Source organism: Papio anubis, chromosome 20 (genome assembly GCF_008728515.1).
Source record: "Papio anubis isolate 15944 chromosome 20, Panubis1.0, whole genome shotgun sequence".
NCBI lineage: Eukaryota > Metazoa > Chordata > Mammalia > Primates > Cercopithecidae > Papio > Papio anubis.
The window spans coordinates 2,507,614-2,522,972 of record NC_044995.1 but is presented as its reverse complement, the minus strand read 5'-3'; the positions used below and the strand labels follow the sequence as shown (position 1 = coordinate 2,522,972).

General features: G+C 48.5%; 1 protein-coding gene across 2 annotated transcripts in view; it reads right to left on the bottom strand.

Annotated features, from left to right (window-relative positions):
* The window catches only part of NOVA2 (NOVA alternative splicing regulator 2), a 39,035-nt gene that overhangs the window by 8,694 nt on the left and 14,982 nt on the right, over positions 1-15,359 (bottom strand). For both annotated transcript variants that reach the window (XM_031659143.1, XM_009194779.4), the window contains exon 3: positions 9,650-9,816. In XM_031659143.1, coding sequence (XP_031515003.1) covers positions 9,650-9,816 — 167 coding nt within the window. The remainder of the gene's footprint in view (positions 1-9,649; positions 9,817-15,359) is intronic.

Genomic DNA, 15,359 nt, shown 5'->3' with positions numbered 1-15,359 from the left:
GTCCCCTTCAAATTCATATGTTGAAGGCATAACTCCCAGTACTTTAGAATTTGACTATATTTGGAGAAAGGGTCTTTAAAGAGGTAATTAAGGTAAAAGGGGGTTATTAGGGCAGGCCCTTATTTACTGACCGGTGTCCTTATAAGCAGAGATTAGGACACAGATGCACACAGAGGGAACAATGTGTGAAGACACAGGGAGAAGAAGGTCAAGGAGAGAGGCCTCAGAAGAAACCAGTCCTGCTGCCAGCTTGATCTTGGGCTTCTGGCCTCCAGAGTCATGAGATATAAACACCTGTTGTTTAGACCACCCAGTCTCTGTCACTTTGTTATGGCAGCCCTAACAGACTAATCTAGTTGTCATATCTGTAAAATGAAGATAACACGAAGGCTTTTGTCTAAGAAGGCAGACGTAAGTGGATGTCTTGGATGTCACACAATGGATCAGGAACCCAAGAACCTAGATTTCAATCTCCTTCTAACTCCTGGGAGGGGAACACTCCAGAATGAAGACGTTGGTCATTTGAATATGGTGACCTCTCCTTTCTCAGTTGCAGAGCAGCCCATCCTTCAACCACCCATCTGTCCAAGCATCTGCAAGTCTGATCAATCTTAATTCCTGCGGAGATATTTCAAAACCAGTCATCTCCTTTTGCACCTCCGAGAGCATTTCTACACAGAAATTCCTCCCTCTCAAAAATCCTTCCCATGTCCCCTTAAGCCCTGGGGGTGTCTGAGAAATCTGTGGAGGTGGCAGTTTTGGTTGTTGCAAGGACTGGGGGGAGATGTGGACTGTCAGTGGGGAGGACCATAGGTGTCTGTACCCCACAATGGAGAGTCAGTCCCTCACAAGGAAGAGCTGTCCCAGGCCCTATATGTCTACTTTTTTTTTTTTTTTTTTGAGTCTGAGTCTCATTGTGTCATCCAGGCTGGTATATGCCGTGGCGCGATCTTGGCACACTGCAATCTCCAACTCCTGGGTTCAAGCGATTCTGCTGTCTCAGCCTACCTAGTAGCTGGGATTACAGGCACCCACCACCATACCCAGCTAAATTTTTTGTATTTTTAGTAGAGACAGGGTTTCACCATGCTGGCCAGGCCAGTCTCGAACTCCTGGCCTCAAGTGATCCAGCCGCCTCAGCCTCCCAAAGTGCTGGGATTACAGGCATGAGCCACCACAGCCAGCCACTATATGACTACTTTTGAAGGTTCTGTTGGACATTCATGCGGATGAAGAGCCTGTTTTTAAATCTCTGAGCCCATGTCTGGGCATGGTGGCTCATGCCTGTAATCCCAGCAGCTCGGGAGGCCAAGGTGGGAGGATCACTTGAGCCCAGGGGTTGTAGACCTGCCTGGGCAGCATGGCATGACCCCATCTCTACAAAAAAAAATTAAAAACATTAGCTGGCCTGGTGGCACATGCCTATAGTCCCAGCTACCCAGGAGGCTGAGGTGGGAGGATCACTTGAGCCTGGGAGGTATAGGCTGCAGTGAGCCGTAATTGTGCCACTGTACTTCAACATGGGCAATATAGTGAGACCCTGATGCCAAAAATAAATAAATAAATAAATAAAAAAAGTCTCTGAGCCCAGAACCCAACTGACACAGTGAGACCCTATCTCAAAAATAAATAAATAATTAAAATAAATAACAAAACAAAACAGAAAAAAAATCTCTGACCTCAGAGCCCAACCCCATGATACACGTAAGTACAAGTATTGTTTGCACGGTTTTAAGAGCTACTGAAATTTCCAGGAATGCAACTACCAGTAAATCAAGAGTGGATTGTGCTTTGTTTTACTCTGCACAAGAGTTTTCATCATTTTTTGAAAACCTGGCATCAGTAGCAACGGCATTTGTATTATTTAAGTCTCCAATATTACACTCTGGATCACTTTACATTTGTAGTTGTCTCACTTAGCTATGCTTAGGTGTGAGCAGCTGCCTAATTCATTATTCCTTCCATTGTGGTCCTGATTGAGTATTTATTTACATATTAAAATTCACCTTGGCTGGGTGCAGTGACTCACACCTGTAATCCCAGCACTTTGGGAGGCTGAGGCAGGGTGAATCACTTGAGCCCAGGAGTTCAAGACCAGCCTGGACATCATGATGAAACCCTGTCTCTAGTAAAAATACAAAAATTAGCCACGTGTGGTGGCATCTGCCTGTGGTCTCAGCTACTTGGGAGGCTGAGGTGGGAGAATCACTTGAGCCCAGGAGGTTGAGGCTGCAGTGAGCTGTGACTGTGCCACTGTACTCCAGCCTGGGCAACAGAGCAGACCCTGTCTCAAAAACAAAACAAGACAAAGCAAACAACAACAACAACAACAAAGAAACAAAAAATAAAATAAACTTCACCTTATTTTATAACAAATCACTTTCCTTTTATGCCTTCTTTATTTTAAAAAGTCTCATGGGATAAAACAAAACATGGTATATCCATACAATGGAATATTATTTGGCAATAAATTGAATGAACAAAGTACTGATACATGCTACAGCGTGGATGAATCTAGAAAAAAATATGCTAAGTGAAAGAAGCCAGTTACAAAAGACCACAGCTGAGTTCATTTACATAAATGTCCAGAATATGCTGGCCAGGCTGGTCTCGAACCCCTGACCTCGTGATCTGACTGTCTCAGCCTCCCAAAGTACTAGGATTACAGGCCTGAGCCACCGCTCCCCGGCCAGCATCCTAGTTTTTAAATGTTGGCAACCTCTTCAAAATGTCTAAGAACCACTGTGCAGAAGAAACAATGCAATGTACTAGCCAGGGTACCCATCTGTAGTCTGTGCATATAAATCCCTGAAAAGCTGCCTTGGACTCCAGAGTCACCTGCTCGGGTTTAAATCTTGGCTCCCTGTCTGATGCTGGGCAAGGGGCCTAACCTCTTTGAGACTCAGTTTTCTCATCTGTAAAACAGGGATATTCAGACCTCCTCCATAGGACTATTATGAGGCTTAGTTGAGCTTATGCGTGCAATGGTGAGCTTGAAATCCAAGCATGACCACAAGTAGCTGGAACTGAGTGTGAGTGCCCTTCAGGTGACTCACAACTGCTACTATTGGCAGATTACACCTCAGTCCTCATGTTTCTGCTTGGCCCTGTGGGCGAAGTCATCATCTATTCATTCAAATAAGTAACATGTGCTGAGCACCTACTATGTGCCAAGCATAGGGCATCATGTAAGTAATGTGCAATTAATATAAGTCCATAGAAGCACTCGAGAAATGATTATTGTTGGCCAGGCGCAGTGGCTCACGCCTGTAATCCCAGCACTTTGGGAGCCCGAGGCGGATGGATCATGAGGTTAGGAGATCAAGACCATCCTGGCTAACACGGTGAAACACCGTCTCTACTAAAAATACAAAAACGGCCGGGCACGGTGGCTCAAGCCTGTAATCCCAGCACTTTGGGAGGCCGAGATGGGCGGATCATGAGGTCAGGAGATTGAGACCATCCTGGCTAACACAGTGAAACCCCGTCTCTACTAAAAAATACAAAAAACTAGCCGGGCGAGGTGGCGGGCGCCTGTAGTTCCAGCTACTCGGGAGGCTGAGGCAGGAGAATGGCGTGAACCCAGGAGGCGGAGCTTGCAGTGAGCTGAGATCCTGCCACTGCACTCCAGCCTGGGCAAGAGAGCCAGAGTCCGCCTCAAAAAAAAAACAAAAACAAAAACATGAGCTGGGTGTGGTGGCAGGTGCCTGTAGTCCCAGCTACTCGGGAGGCTGAGGCAGCAGAATGGCGTGAACCCGGGAGGTGGAGCTTGCAGTGAGCCGAGATCGCGCCACTGCACTCCAGTCTGGGCGACAGAGCAAGACTTCATCTCAAAAAAAAAAAAAAAAAAAAAAAAAAAAAAAAAGAAAGAAAGAAGGAAAGAAAGAAATGATTATTGTCATTGTTATCCCTATGGATGGAGTTGGATTTAAATCCCACATCTGTGGTACAGCTATTATGGAAAATAGTCTGGCAATTCTTCAAAAAGTTGAACATAGATTTATCATATCCCAACAATTCCACCCTAGGCATCTACCCAAGAGAGCTGGAAATACATATCTACAAAAAGACTTATTCATCATAGCTAAAAAGGAGAAACAACCCAAATGTCTATCAACCGATGAACAGACAAGCAAAATGTGGTCTACCCATACAATGAAACATTATTTGGCTATAAAAAGGAGTAAAGTTTTGACACATGCTACAATATAGATAAACCTCGAAAGTATTACGTTAAGTGAAAAAAGTCAGACACAAAAGACCATATGTTATACGATTCTGTTTATATAAAAGATCCAGAATAGGCAAGTCCACAGACCAAAAGTAGATTAGTGGCTGGAAGAGGTTGAGACTGGGGTCTGGGGGAATGGTGAGTGACTGTTCATGGGCACAGGGTTTCTTTTTGGCATGATGAAAATGTTCTGGAATTAGATGGCAGTTGATGTACAACTCTGTGAACATACAACAAAACTACTAAACTGTACACTTCTAAACAGTGAAGTTTATAGTATGTGAATTATAGCTCAACAGAGCTGTTACTTCAAAAACAAAAAAAAATCACCAGGAAAAACAAACAGCCTGACAAATCAAGAAGATGGAATAGCATGTTCACAACCAGAACCAGGAGTGGTATTTAGTCTGTGATGCAGTATTTTAGAGCAGTGAAGGAAGGATAGATTGGCCGAGAAAAGGTTTGAGGACCAGAGGTTAATCATGTGAGAAAAATAAAGTTAGGTTTTAATTCCTACTTCTTCCACCTCCTAGCTGGTGGCCTATGAAAGTCCCTTTACTTCTCAGAGCCTCCTTTTCCACATCTGTAAAATGGGCATACTATTCCTGATCCATACGATCTGTGCAAATATTCAGTGAGACACTGGCAGCGTGCTCTCTGGTAGTCACCCAGTCAACAAGGTTGCTGTTTTTACAACATGGCAAGATCCAAATCCTAGGTTGTTTTTGTGTTTTTGAGACAAAGTCTTGCTCTGTCAGCCAGGCTGGAGTGCAGTGGTGTGATCTTGGCTCACTGCAATCTCTGCCTCTCAGGTTCAAGCGATTCTCCTGCCTCAGCCTCTGCAGTAGCCAGGATTACAGGTGCCTGCCACTGTGCCTGGCTAATTTTTGTATTTTTAGTAGAGATGGGGTTTCACTATTTTGGCCAGGCTGATCTTGAACTCCTGGCCTCAAGTAATCCGCCCACGTCAGCCTCCCAAGGTGCTGGGATTACAGGCATAAGCTACTACGTCCAGCCTCCTAGTTTATTATTTAGTAACTGTCTGAGCTTAGGCACATGCCTTCACCTCTCTGTGCCTTATCTTCCTCATCTTCAGTATTAGCATAACCACACCTACCTTATATTATTATTGGAAATCTTCTTCTTCTTTTTTTTTTTTTCTTTGAGACAGAGTCTCGCTCTGTCGCCCAGGCTGGAGTGCAGTGGCTGGATCTCAGCTCACTGCAAGCTCCATCTCCCGAGTTTATGCCATTCTCCTGCCTCAGCCTCCCGAGTAGCTGGGACTACAGGTGCCCGCCACCACGCCAGGCTAGTTTTTTTGTATTTTTTTTAAGTAGAGACGGGGTTTCACCGTGTTAGCCAGGATGGTCTCGATCTCCTGACAGCGTGATCCGCCTGTCTCGGCCTCCCAAAGTGCTGGAATTACAGGCTTGAGCCACCGTGCCCAGCCCTTTTTTTTTTTTATTTTGACAGAGTCTTGCTCTGTCACCCAGGTTGGAGTGCAGTGGCATGATCTTGGCTCACTGCAACCTCCACCTCCTGAGTTCAAGCGATTCTCCTGCCTCAGCCTCCAGAATAGCTGAGACTACAGGCGTACACCACCATGCCTGGCTAATTTTTTGTATTTTTAGTAGAGATGGGGTTTTGCCATGTTGGCCATGCTGGTCTCGAGCTCCTGACCTCAGGTGATCCACCGTCTCGGCCTTTCTTTTTTTTTTTTGAGACGGAGTCTCGCTCTGTCACCCAGGCTGGAGTGCAGTGGCCGGATCTCAGCTCACTGCAAGCTCCGCCTCCCGGGTTCACGCCATTCTCCTGCCTCAGCCTCCCGAGTAGCTGGGACTACAGGCGCCTGCCACCTCGCCCGGCTAATTTTTTGTATTTTTAGTAGAGACGGGGTTTCACTGTGTTAGCCAGGATGGTCTCGATCTCCTGACCTCGTGATCCGCCCACCTCGGCCTCCCAAAGTGCTGGGATTACAGGCTTGAGCCACCGCGCCCGGCCCGTCTCGGCCTTTCAAAGTGTTGGAATTACAGGCGTGAGCCACTGCTCCCGGCCTGTTATTGGAAACATTCAATGACTAAAGTGATGCCCAGTGCCTGGCACATGGGAAGCGCTAAGACAATGGCAGCTGCCTTCATCATAGACCCTGAATTGTAGAACCACAGCATCTTAGAAAGATCTGCAGATGCAGACTCATAGAATCTTGGAATCCCAGGACATTAGAACAGTAGAATCTCAGATAATACATGCTTAGAATCTTGGAATCACAGAGCCATAGAACTGCTGAAGTTTTAGAACCAGAAGGACCAGAGACCATCTGCTCCAGTGATTTGCAAGCCCATGGAAATTTGCAAATACTACTACTGCTACTGCTACTACTATTACTACTACTACCACCACCAACAACAAGAACAACAAAAGCAGCATCAACAGCTAACAGTTTAATATCGTAACTTATCTAGGTTCCACCACAACCCTAAGATAGATGTTATTATTACCCCATTTTCTAGATTGGGAAATGGAGGCACAAAGAAAGAACTTGCACAAGTTCTTTCACGGGTAATGAGCAGTAGAGTCAGGATCTGATCCAAGGCCAGAGTTTATGCTCAGATTCCTAAGCCTTACCAGAAATATTGATTCAGCGGTTCCTAGGACCCATGAATCTGCATTTTAAGCTACCCAGATGATTCAGATATCAGCTAGGGGTGAGAGCCACTGGTATAACCCAGAGGTGGCAATCTGGTGATCCTCAGGCCCCAGTCAGTCTACAGCCATATATATTTTTTTGACCTTCATAGTGTTTTAAAAACAGAGTTGGCCTGGCGCAATGGCTCAGGCCTATAATCCCAGCACTTTGGGAGGCTGAGGCTGGTGGATTGCTTGAGTTCAGGAGTTTGAGACCAGCCTAGGCAACATGGTGAAACCCTGTCTCTACAAAAAATACAAAAATTAGCCAGGGGCCGGGCACGGTGGCTCATGCCTGTAATCCCAGCACTTTGAGAGGCCGAGGAAGGCAGATCACCTGAGGTCAGGAATTCGAGACTGGCCTGGCCAATATGGTGAAACCCCACCTCTACTAAAAATACAAAAAATTAGCCAGGCGCGGTAACGGGCGCCTGTAATCCCAGCTACTTGGGAGGCCAAGACAGGAGAATCACTAGAACCCAGGAGGTGGAGGTTGCAGTGAGCTGAGACCATGCCATTGCACTCCATCCTGGGCAACAAGAGCAAAACTCTGTCTCAGAAAAATTAAAAAAATTAAAAAAAAAATTAGCCAGGTGTGCTCATGTTCACCAGTAGTCCCAGCTATTCAGTGGGCTGAGGTAGGAGGATGGCTTGAGCCTGGGAGGTCGAGGCTCCAGTGAGCCTAGATCATACCACTGCACTCCAGCCTGGGTGACAGAGTGTGACTCTGTCTCAGACAAATATATATTAAATAATAATAATAAAAAAACCAGAGTCAACATTTTTAAGTCAGTTGATCTAAAAAATTTATGGCTTCTTTTGAAAAATTTGGAAGATGTGGTAGCACTAGGTCCATGTTCCCAAAGTGCAAGAATTCGGTGGAGTTGAGTGGCAGCTTCTCCCTCCAAAGATGGCATACCCTCTCCAGAGAGCAGCAACCCTCAAGTCTTTTGTTCCCCTTTTCAATACTTTAGTTATTTAATTTATAATCCCTGGTTTGGCCCAGCTGCTGTACTGTAATAAAAGAGAAACTGAGGCCTACACAAGGAAAGGGGCTCTGAGTAACACGGCAAGTTCAAGGCAGAAAAGAAGTAGACCTGTTTCCTGACTCAAAAATCCCACAATAACAACAGAGAACATTTTGGGGGCTAATTTTCTATGCGTTATACACACAAGCTACGTGCTTTTCAAACATCAACGAACACTAACCATCACCCTTAAGGAAGCATCATAATGAATGTCATTTTACAGGTGAGAAAAATGAGGCTTGGATAAATCAAAGTCACTTGCTCAAGGTCACATAGGATGTAAGTACTGTACGGAGAAGGATTCAACTCAACAACAGAGCCCAGAGCCTGAGTCTTCAGCTATGATCTCTCTCAGTCTTTGGAACACACGAGTAATACGGCAGAGAATAAATCCTGGTTCTATAACCTTTCGACTCCACTGTCTCAGAGCTCCTGTGGATTAGGGGGAGGCGGTAGAAGGCTCAGGCACAGATGGTGCTGACCCCATTTTCCTTGCAACATTCACAAACTCTTGATGAACCCTGAGTCCCTTGTGGCCACGACCAAGGCGGAGGGAAGAGGCAATGCGCTCGCCTCCCTGTAAACTGTGAATAACCTGTGCCCTGCTGGTGGGAAGGGATTCGGGAGAAACCTGGCGGGGAGCGAGGAGCGGAGTCGCTTCAGCACCAAGGACAGCGGCCGCGCTCCACACCCCAAGCCCCGCTGTCTTTTTTGGGAGCGCTCCACCCTGCAGCGCTCCTCCAGGCTTCTCCGCCCACCGTTTCCACAGGAGCTTAGGGGAACTCAGGCCTGTGCTCTGCCCCACCTGAGGGCAACGACAGGACCCAAGAATTTCAGATTTCTTTTACCGACGCCCTCTCTCCTGTCTTTGCCTTTAGGTAGACATTGACTATCCCTCGCAAGGGGCCCTCCCAGCCCAGGGGTTCTCGCCCCATTGCACGGAGTACGCATGCATAGGGGAGTGGGGACGGGAGAGAAAACGGGAGCCAGCTCTGCGTTCCCGTTCCCTTACCCACTTCCGGGTCCGGGCCGCGCGGCCCGCAGCTTCGAGGGGAGCTCACCTGCCCGGTGCGCACCGTCGTCATGGCAACCGGAGAGGCCCGGGAAGCGATTGGCCACTCCCTGCCACGCCCCTATGCCACAGCTTCCCCTAACTGAGGCAACAGAGGAGCGCTGCCCGCCCCTTTCCATTCCTTCCTGGAGAGGGCTGTGTAGGAGAGGGACCCACATCTGCTCTCGCTAATGAAACACCACCCCTACCTCCATACGTTAATTATGGAGGGAAGGAGGATGAGAGACTATTTGTAAACTCTTCTGGATGTGACTGAACCGTCACTGAGGTCACTTCCGGCGATAACAGGAAGTGGGAGGCAGGTCGTTCGGAGAGACAATGGGATGAGGTGGAAGGGAGAAGAGGAACTAGAGAATCCTAGGAAGGATTGAACAGTAGGGAATCGTGCCACATTCTCCCAGACGTTCACTCCCTCTCTGGAATCAAGCCCGCTCCAAATGGTCTGGAGTCCTTTCTATACTATTAGAGCTGACTCCCTAAGAATAATACTAACCACTACCATGTGGTCTTTGCCTGATGAGATTTTTATCAGCTTTGTCCCATTGAACCTCACAGTAATGTAGTGATGTGGGAGGAATGTTTCTTCGTGAATGTCACCAGCTTTACAGCAACCCAGTCTCTGCCCCAGCTGACCTGCTTGGCTCTGTCGGGGTTCATCGTGGTTTGGGGTTGAAGGATGTTGACCACCTCAGGCTTGGTCATCGCTTGTGGGATTTCTCGGACTTTCTCGGCAATAAAGCTGTGCACAGCATTCAAGGCCTCTGCTGTGCCCTGTACTAGGCATACCCGCTCTGTGGTTCCTGTTGAGCAAGGGAGAGAGAGGGCACACTCATGAGACAGGAATAGGGACATTCCTGAGAGACAGGCCCCATTTAATGGAAGAGGAAAGCTGAGGTCCAGAGAGTGGATTTGACTGATCACACAGTGAGCCTGGGGGAGCAGGCATGGGCCCCTAGGCCATGACAGGTAGCTGGGAGAATGAGTGGAATCCTGCTTTATAATCTGCACTTCATCTCCCTCCCCTAAAACAACCTCTAGGGATGGAAGAATGATGCTTAAGTGTTTTGCGATGCCCACAGCAGCCCTGGGCAGGGGAGACAGGGCTCAGCTGCCTCTTCTCAGTTCTTGCGGTTCCCTGGTTGCTTTGGCAACCATTCACTCACTCCACCCTCCTCCCCTTCTGGAAGCAGAGAGCTCAGGCCTGCAACGGTTGCCACAGTAACTGGAACCCCCTTATCGGTCTGGCTGGCCGGGTCCTCAGCCCACCCCCAGGGGGACGAGGGACGAGGCCCTGTTGTCATGGCAACCCCTGAAAGCCTGCAGCGTCGGCCTCTGGGCTTTTTGGAGAGGATGGGGGAAGAGCTGGGGGATGGGGGAGGCAGAGGAGAGGCCTGAGGGCCTGTCTGAACCCACCAGATGGAGGGCTGAGGGGTGGGGGAGGGCAGGGGTGTGGACAGGGGAGAGCAGGGTGGGTCAAAGGCTACTTGTGGAGGAGTGGGGACCAAGGAATTGGGGAGGGAGGTGGATGGGTGTCTTTCCTAGAGATTCTCCAGATACTGGCTGTGGCTCTGTCCTGGGCATCCTTCTCATTTCTGCATGAGAGTGTTGGGGAGTGGGGGCACGGGGAAGAGAGAAACTTGGGGGGTGTTGGGATATATGCGTGAAAGAGACTCTGGGTGACACTGTGACCAGCGTGTGTGTCTGCGAGGCTGTTTGGTGAGTGGGGTGTGTGTGTGTGTGTGTGTGTGTGTGTACTTGAGCAGGACTGACTAGATGATCCTAATCTGTGTTTGTAGAAGACAAAGTGCAGAGACTGCCTTATGAACAGACTATGTGACACAGTGATTCTGGTGAAGATGTTCGTGTGTGCCCTCGTGTGTGGGCCAGACTTTGGTGTCGCTTTGATGATCAAGGTTACGTAGACTCTTTGTGAGACAGAGCTGAGTGTGTGTGAGAGTTCGAGAGAAAGAAACAAAAGAATCTCACAAAGTGGGATCGAGGCTGTACAATGAATATATACCACTTTGAGACTGGATGGCAGTGTGTGTCTGCATCTGTGTGTGTATGTGTGTTTGTGAAAGTGAAAGAGACACACACTTCTGGATGTTTCTAAGACTATTTGGATGACCAGTGTGTGTATAAATATATGTATTGGAGACAGGAAAGACCCTATGACTGGCATGTGTGAACCTGAGAAGGAGACAGCAAGACAGACAGACTCAGGTGTCAGTTTGTGGGACTTTTTGGATGACTGGTGTGTTTGTGTATGTGTGTGTGTCTCAGCATGTGAATTACAGTGAGACAAAGAAAACTTGACTGGTCAGTGTGAGAATCTGCGTGCCTGGGTGAGCCGGGATGTGTGTGATGTGTGGAGTGTGAGTGTGTCTCTCTCTCTCCTTGAAGGGAGTTCTGCCTCTGAGAATGTAAAAGGTCTTGAGTGTGGCTGGGCACAGTCGCTTACGCTTGTAATCCCAGCACTTTGGGAGGCTGAGGTGGGCGGATCATGAGGTCAAGAGATCGAGACCATCCTGGGAAACATGGTGAAACCCCGTCTCTACTAAAAATACAAAAATTAGATGGGCGTGGTGGCACACGCCTGTAGTCCCAGCTACATGGGAGGATGAGGCAGGAGAATCGCTTGAAGCTGGGAGGCGGAGGTTGCAGTGAGCAGAGATCACACTGCTGCACTCCAGCCTGGCGAAAGGGCGAGACTGTGTCTCAAAAGAAAAAAAAAAAAAAAAGAGGTCTTGAGTGTGTGCCAGGCGCCGTGTGGCTGTGTACCTGTGTGTCTGGGATACCTGGGGTGTGCGTCAGTGTCCAGCAAGCACTTCAGTGCAGCACGCTGGTGCCATGACCCTGACTCCTCGATTGCTACTTCCCAGTCTGGCAGGCTAGCCTCGCCATGTGTCTGGGCGCCACTGTCTGTGGGTCACTTGTATAGCTGACATCCCCCACCCGCTTTGGGCCATGTTCCTCACTCTTACTACCCCCCCCAGCCCCAGAACAATGGCTTGGTCTGAGCCAAGGGTGAGTCAGCCTGCAGTCTGCCTCCGTCTGGTGTAAATAGGAAAGGGTGTGGGTTGGGGTGGGAACTAGGGGGCGGGGTAGGGGGAGGTGGATGCCCCAGGAAGAGCAGGCCGAGGGTTTGCATCTCTGTGAAGCTTCCTTCAAACTCAGGAAGTCCTTGACCTCCCATCCCCTTGTAGTTCTTACAAGGTGGCCCACAGGGGCTTTTTGGGGGGTTGGTTAAGCCCCCAAAGAGTGTCTAATAATAACAGCTGACCCTTATACAACCCAAGTGTCAGGCACCATTCTAAGCACTGTTTTGTTTTGTTTTGTTTTTTCTGAGACAAGAGTCTTGCTCTGTCACCCAGGCTGGAGTGCAGTGGTGCGATCTCGGATCACCGCAACCTCTGCCTCCCAGTTCAAGTGATTCTCATGACTGAGCCTCCTGAGTAGCTGGGATTACAGGCATGTGCCACCACGCCTGTCTAAGTTTTGCATTTTTTGTAGAGATGGGATTTCGTCATGTTGGCCAGGCCGGCCTCAAGTGATCCACCCGCCTCGGTCTCCCAAAGTGTTGGGATTACAGATGTGAGCCATCATGCTTGACCAAAGTACTTTATACATACGTGTTCACTTAATATATGAAGTAGGCAATATCATTATTGATTGTCCCTAATTCCCTGCTAAGGACACTGAGGCATACAGAAGGCTCAAGATTTGTTCAAGTTCTCTTAGACGGTGGTAGTGGATGTTCGGAGTTTTGAACCCAGGTGTCTGGCTTCAGAGTCTCTGCATTCTGCTAAATTTGGTGTGTATGGAGTGATCAGCTCTATGTGTGTGTCTTGGAGGGAGGCATAAAATGATGACAGTTTTGTTTTTGTATTTTTGATATTAAAAGAAGATGAATATATTAAGTAGTCGTTCAAGACTTTGCGCTTTGATGGAAGTGTGTTATAAAACCATAAACATGTTTTTTAAAGTGTGTGTGGTGAGGCACAGTGGCTCATGCCTGCAATCCCATCACTTTAGGAGGCCAAGGTGGATGGAGGGCTTGAGCTCAGGAGTTCAGCCTGGGCAATATAGCGAGACCCTGTCTCTACAAAAAAAATATGCAGGCCGGGTGTGGCAGCTCATGCCTGTAATCCCAGCATTTTGGGAGGCTGAGGTGGGTGGATCACCTGAGGTCTGGAGTCCGAGACCAGCCTGCTAACATGGTGAAACCCCATATCTACTAAAAATACAAAAAATTCGCTGGGCATAGTAACGGACGCCTGTGATCCCAGCTACTTGGGAGGCTGAGGCAGGAGAATCACTTGAACTGGGGAGGTGGAGGTTGCAGTGAGCCGAGATCGCACCATTGCACTCCAGCCTGGGCAACAAGAGTGAATCTCTGTCTCAAAAAAAGAAAAAAAAAGTAGCTGGGCCTGGTGGTGCACACCTGTAGTTCCAGTTACTCAGGAGGCTGAGGTGGGAGAATCACCTGAGCCCAGGAGGCTGAGGTTGCAGCGAGCCACGATCGTGCCACTGCACTCCAGCCTGGGCAACAGAGCAAGACCCTGTCTCAATATAAATAAATAAATAATAAAAAGTGTGTGTGTCTGTGCTTTTCTTCAGCAGTTAGGGTCTAAAGTTTCAAGCAGATTTTCAACATCAGACAGCATTTTAGAATCCTTAGGGTGGCCGGTGGTGGTGGCTCAAGCCTGTAATCCCAGCACTTTGGGAGGCCGAGGTGGGTGGATCACGAGGTCAGGAGATCAAGATCATCCTGGCCAACATGGTGAAACCCTGTCTCTATTAAAATAAAATTTAAAAAATGAGTTGGGCGTAGTGGTGCGTGCCTGTAGTCCCAGCTACTCGGGAGGCTGAGGCAGGGGACTTGCTTGGACCCAGGAGGCGGGGGTTGCAGCAAGCCGAGATTGTGCCACTGCACTCCAGCCTGGTGACAGAGCAAGACTCTGTCTCAAAGAAAAAAAAAAAAAAAAAAAAAGGAATCCCCAGGGTGGATCTGGGCTGACGCAAGGGAGTGTGTGTGGCCCTTGGGCAGGTACCTGCCTTTTTTTGCATTTCAGTTGCTCCATGTATGTATGACCTGGATGGATTGAATCTAGGGCTTTGAGATCCATCACAAAGGAGGGGAGGTTCTTTGTGTGTTCTGCCCTTCCCTTGGGGTTAAGTGCTGGGTAGGTTTTTATTTCGTGTAGTAGAAACGCAAGTGCAGTGTGTGTGAGTGTGTGTGTGAGAGTGTGTGAGTGAGAGCGTGTGTGTGAGTGTATGTGAGTGTGTGAATGTGAATGAGTGTGTGAGCATGTGTGACTGTGTGTGTAAGCGTGTGTGTGAGTGGGGGGTGTATGTGAGCGAAGTGTGTGTGAGCAAAGTGTGTGTGAATGAGTGTGTGTAAGCATGTGTGACAGTGGGAGTGTGTGTAATCGTGTGTGTGTATGTGAGTGTGAGCATTGTGACTGTGTGTGTAAGCGTGTGTGTGGGGTTGTGAGTGTGTGAGCATGACAGTGTGAGTGTAAGGATGTGTGTGAGGTGTGTGAGTGTGATTGTGTAAGCGTGTGTGTGAGAGTGGGGTGTGTGCGAGTGTGTGAGAATGTGAGTGTGTGTAAGCATGTGTGACAGTGGGAGAGTGTGTAAGCGTGTGTGTGTGAAAGAGTGTGAGTGTGAGCATTGTGACTGTGTAAGCATGTGTGGGGGTGTGTGAGTGTGAATGTGAGGGTGTGAGCATGTCAGTGTGAGTGTAAGCATGTGTGTGAGGGTGTGAGCGTGTGAGACTGTGTGTGAGTGTGCCTGTGAGAGTGTGAGTGTGTGTGAGTGTGTGTGTGCTTGTGCATGCGAACGTACTAGGCCCAGAGTGCCCTTTCAGTTTCTCCACTGTCATTTCTCACATGTTCTCTCTGCTTTGGCTACATTGACCAAACTGCTCAGTAGCCTCTGAGTATGCCATTTTGTCTTCCTGGGCACACTTGCCTGCACTTTACCTCGCTCATTCTTCTCTACTGCTCTGGTCGTCTCTTCCAGGAAGCTCTTCCTGACCTCCCTGGGCTGGGTCCTTTGTGCCACCTGGGCTCCAACCACCAACCTTTGGACTTCCCTGTCCCAGCCCTGACCACTCTGGGTCATCACCGATGTGATGTCTGCCTCCCTGGCTGGGATATGAGAACCAAGGAAGCAAGGTTGGGACATTTCAACCACTGCTATTGTCCCCATTTCTGTCCAGCACAGGGCTGGCATAGAGGAAGTGCTCAGAGAATGTGTGTTGAATGAATGAGTGAATGAATGAATGACAGGGTGTCAAGCCAGGAGTGGAGGGAAATGTTTTTTGTCTCCTGCAGTA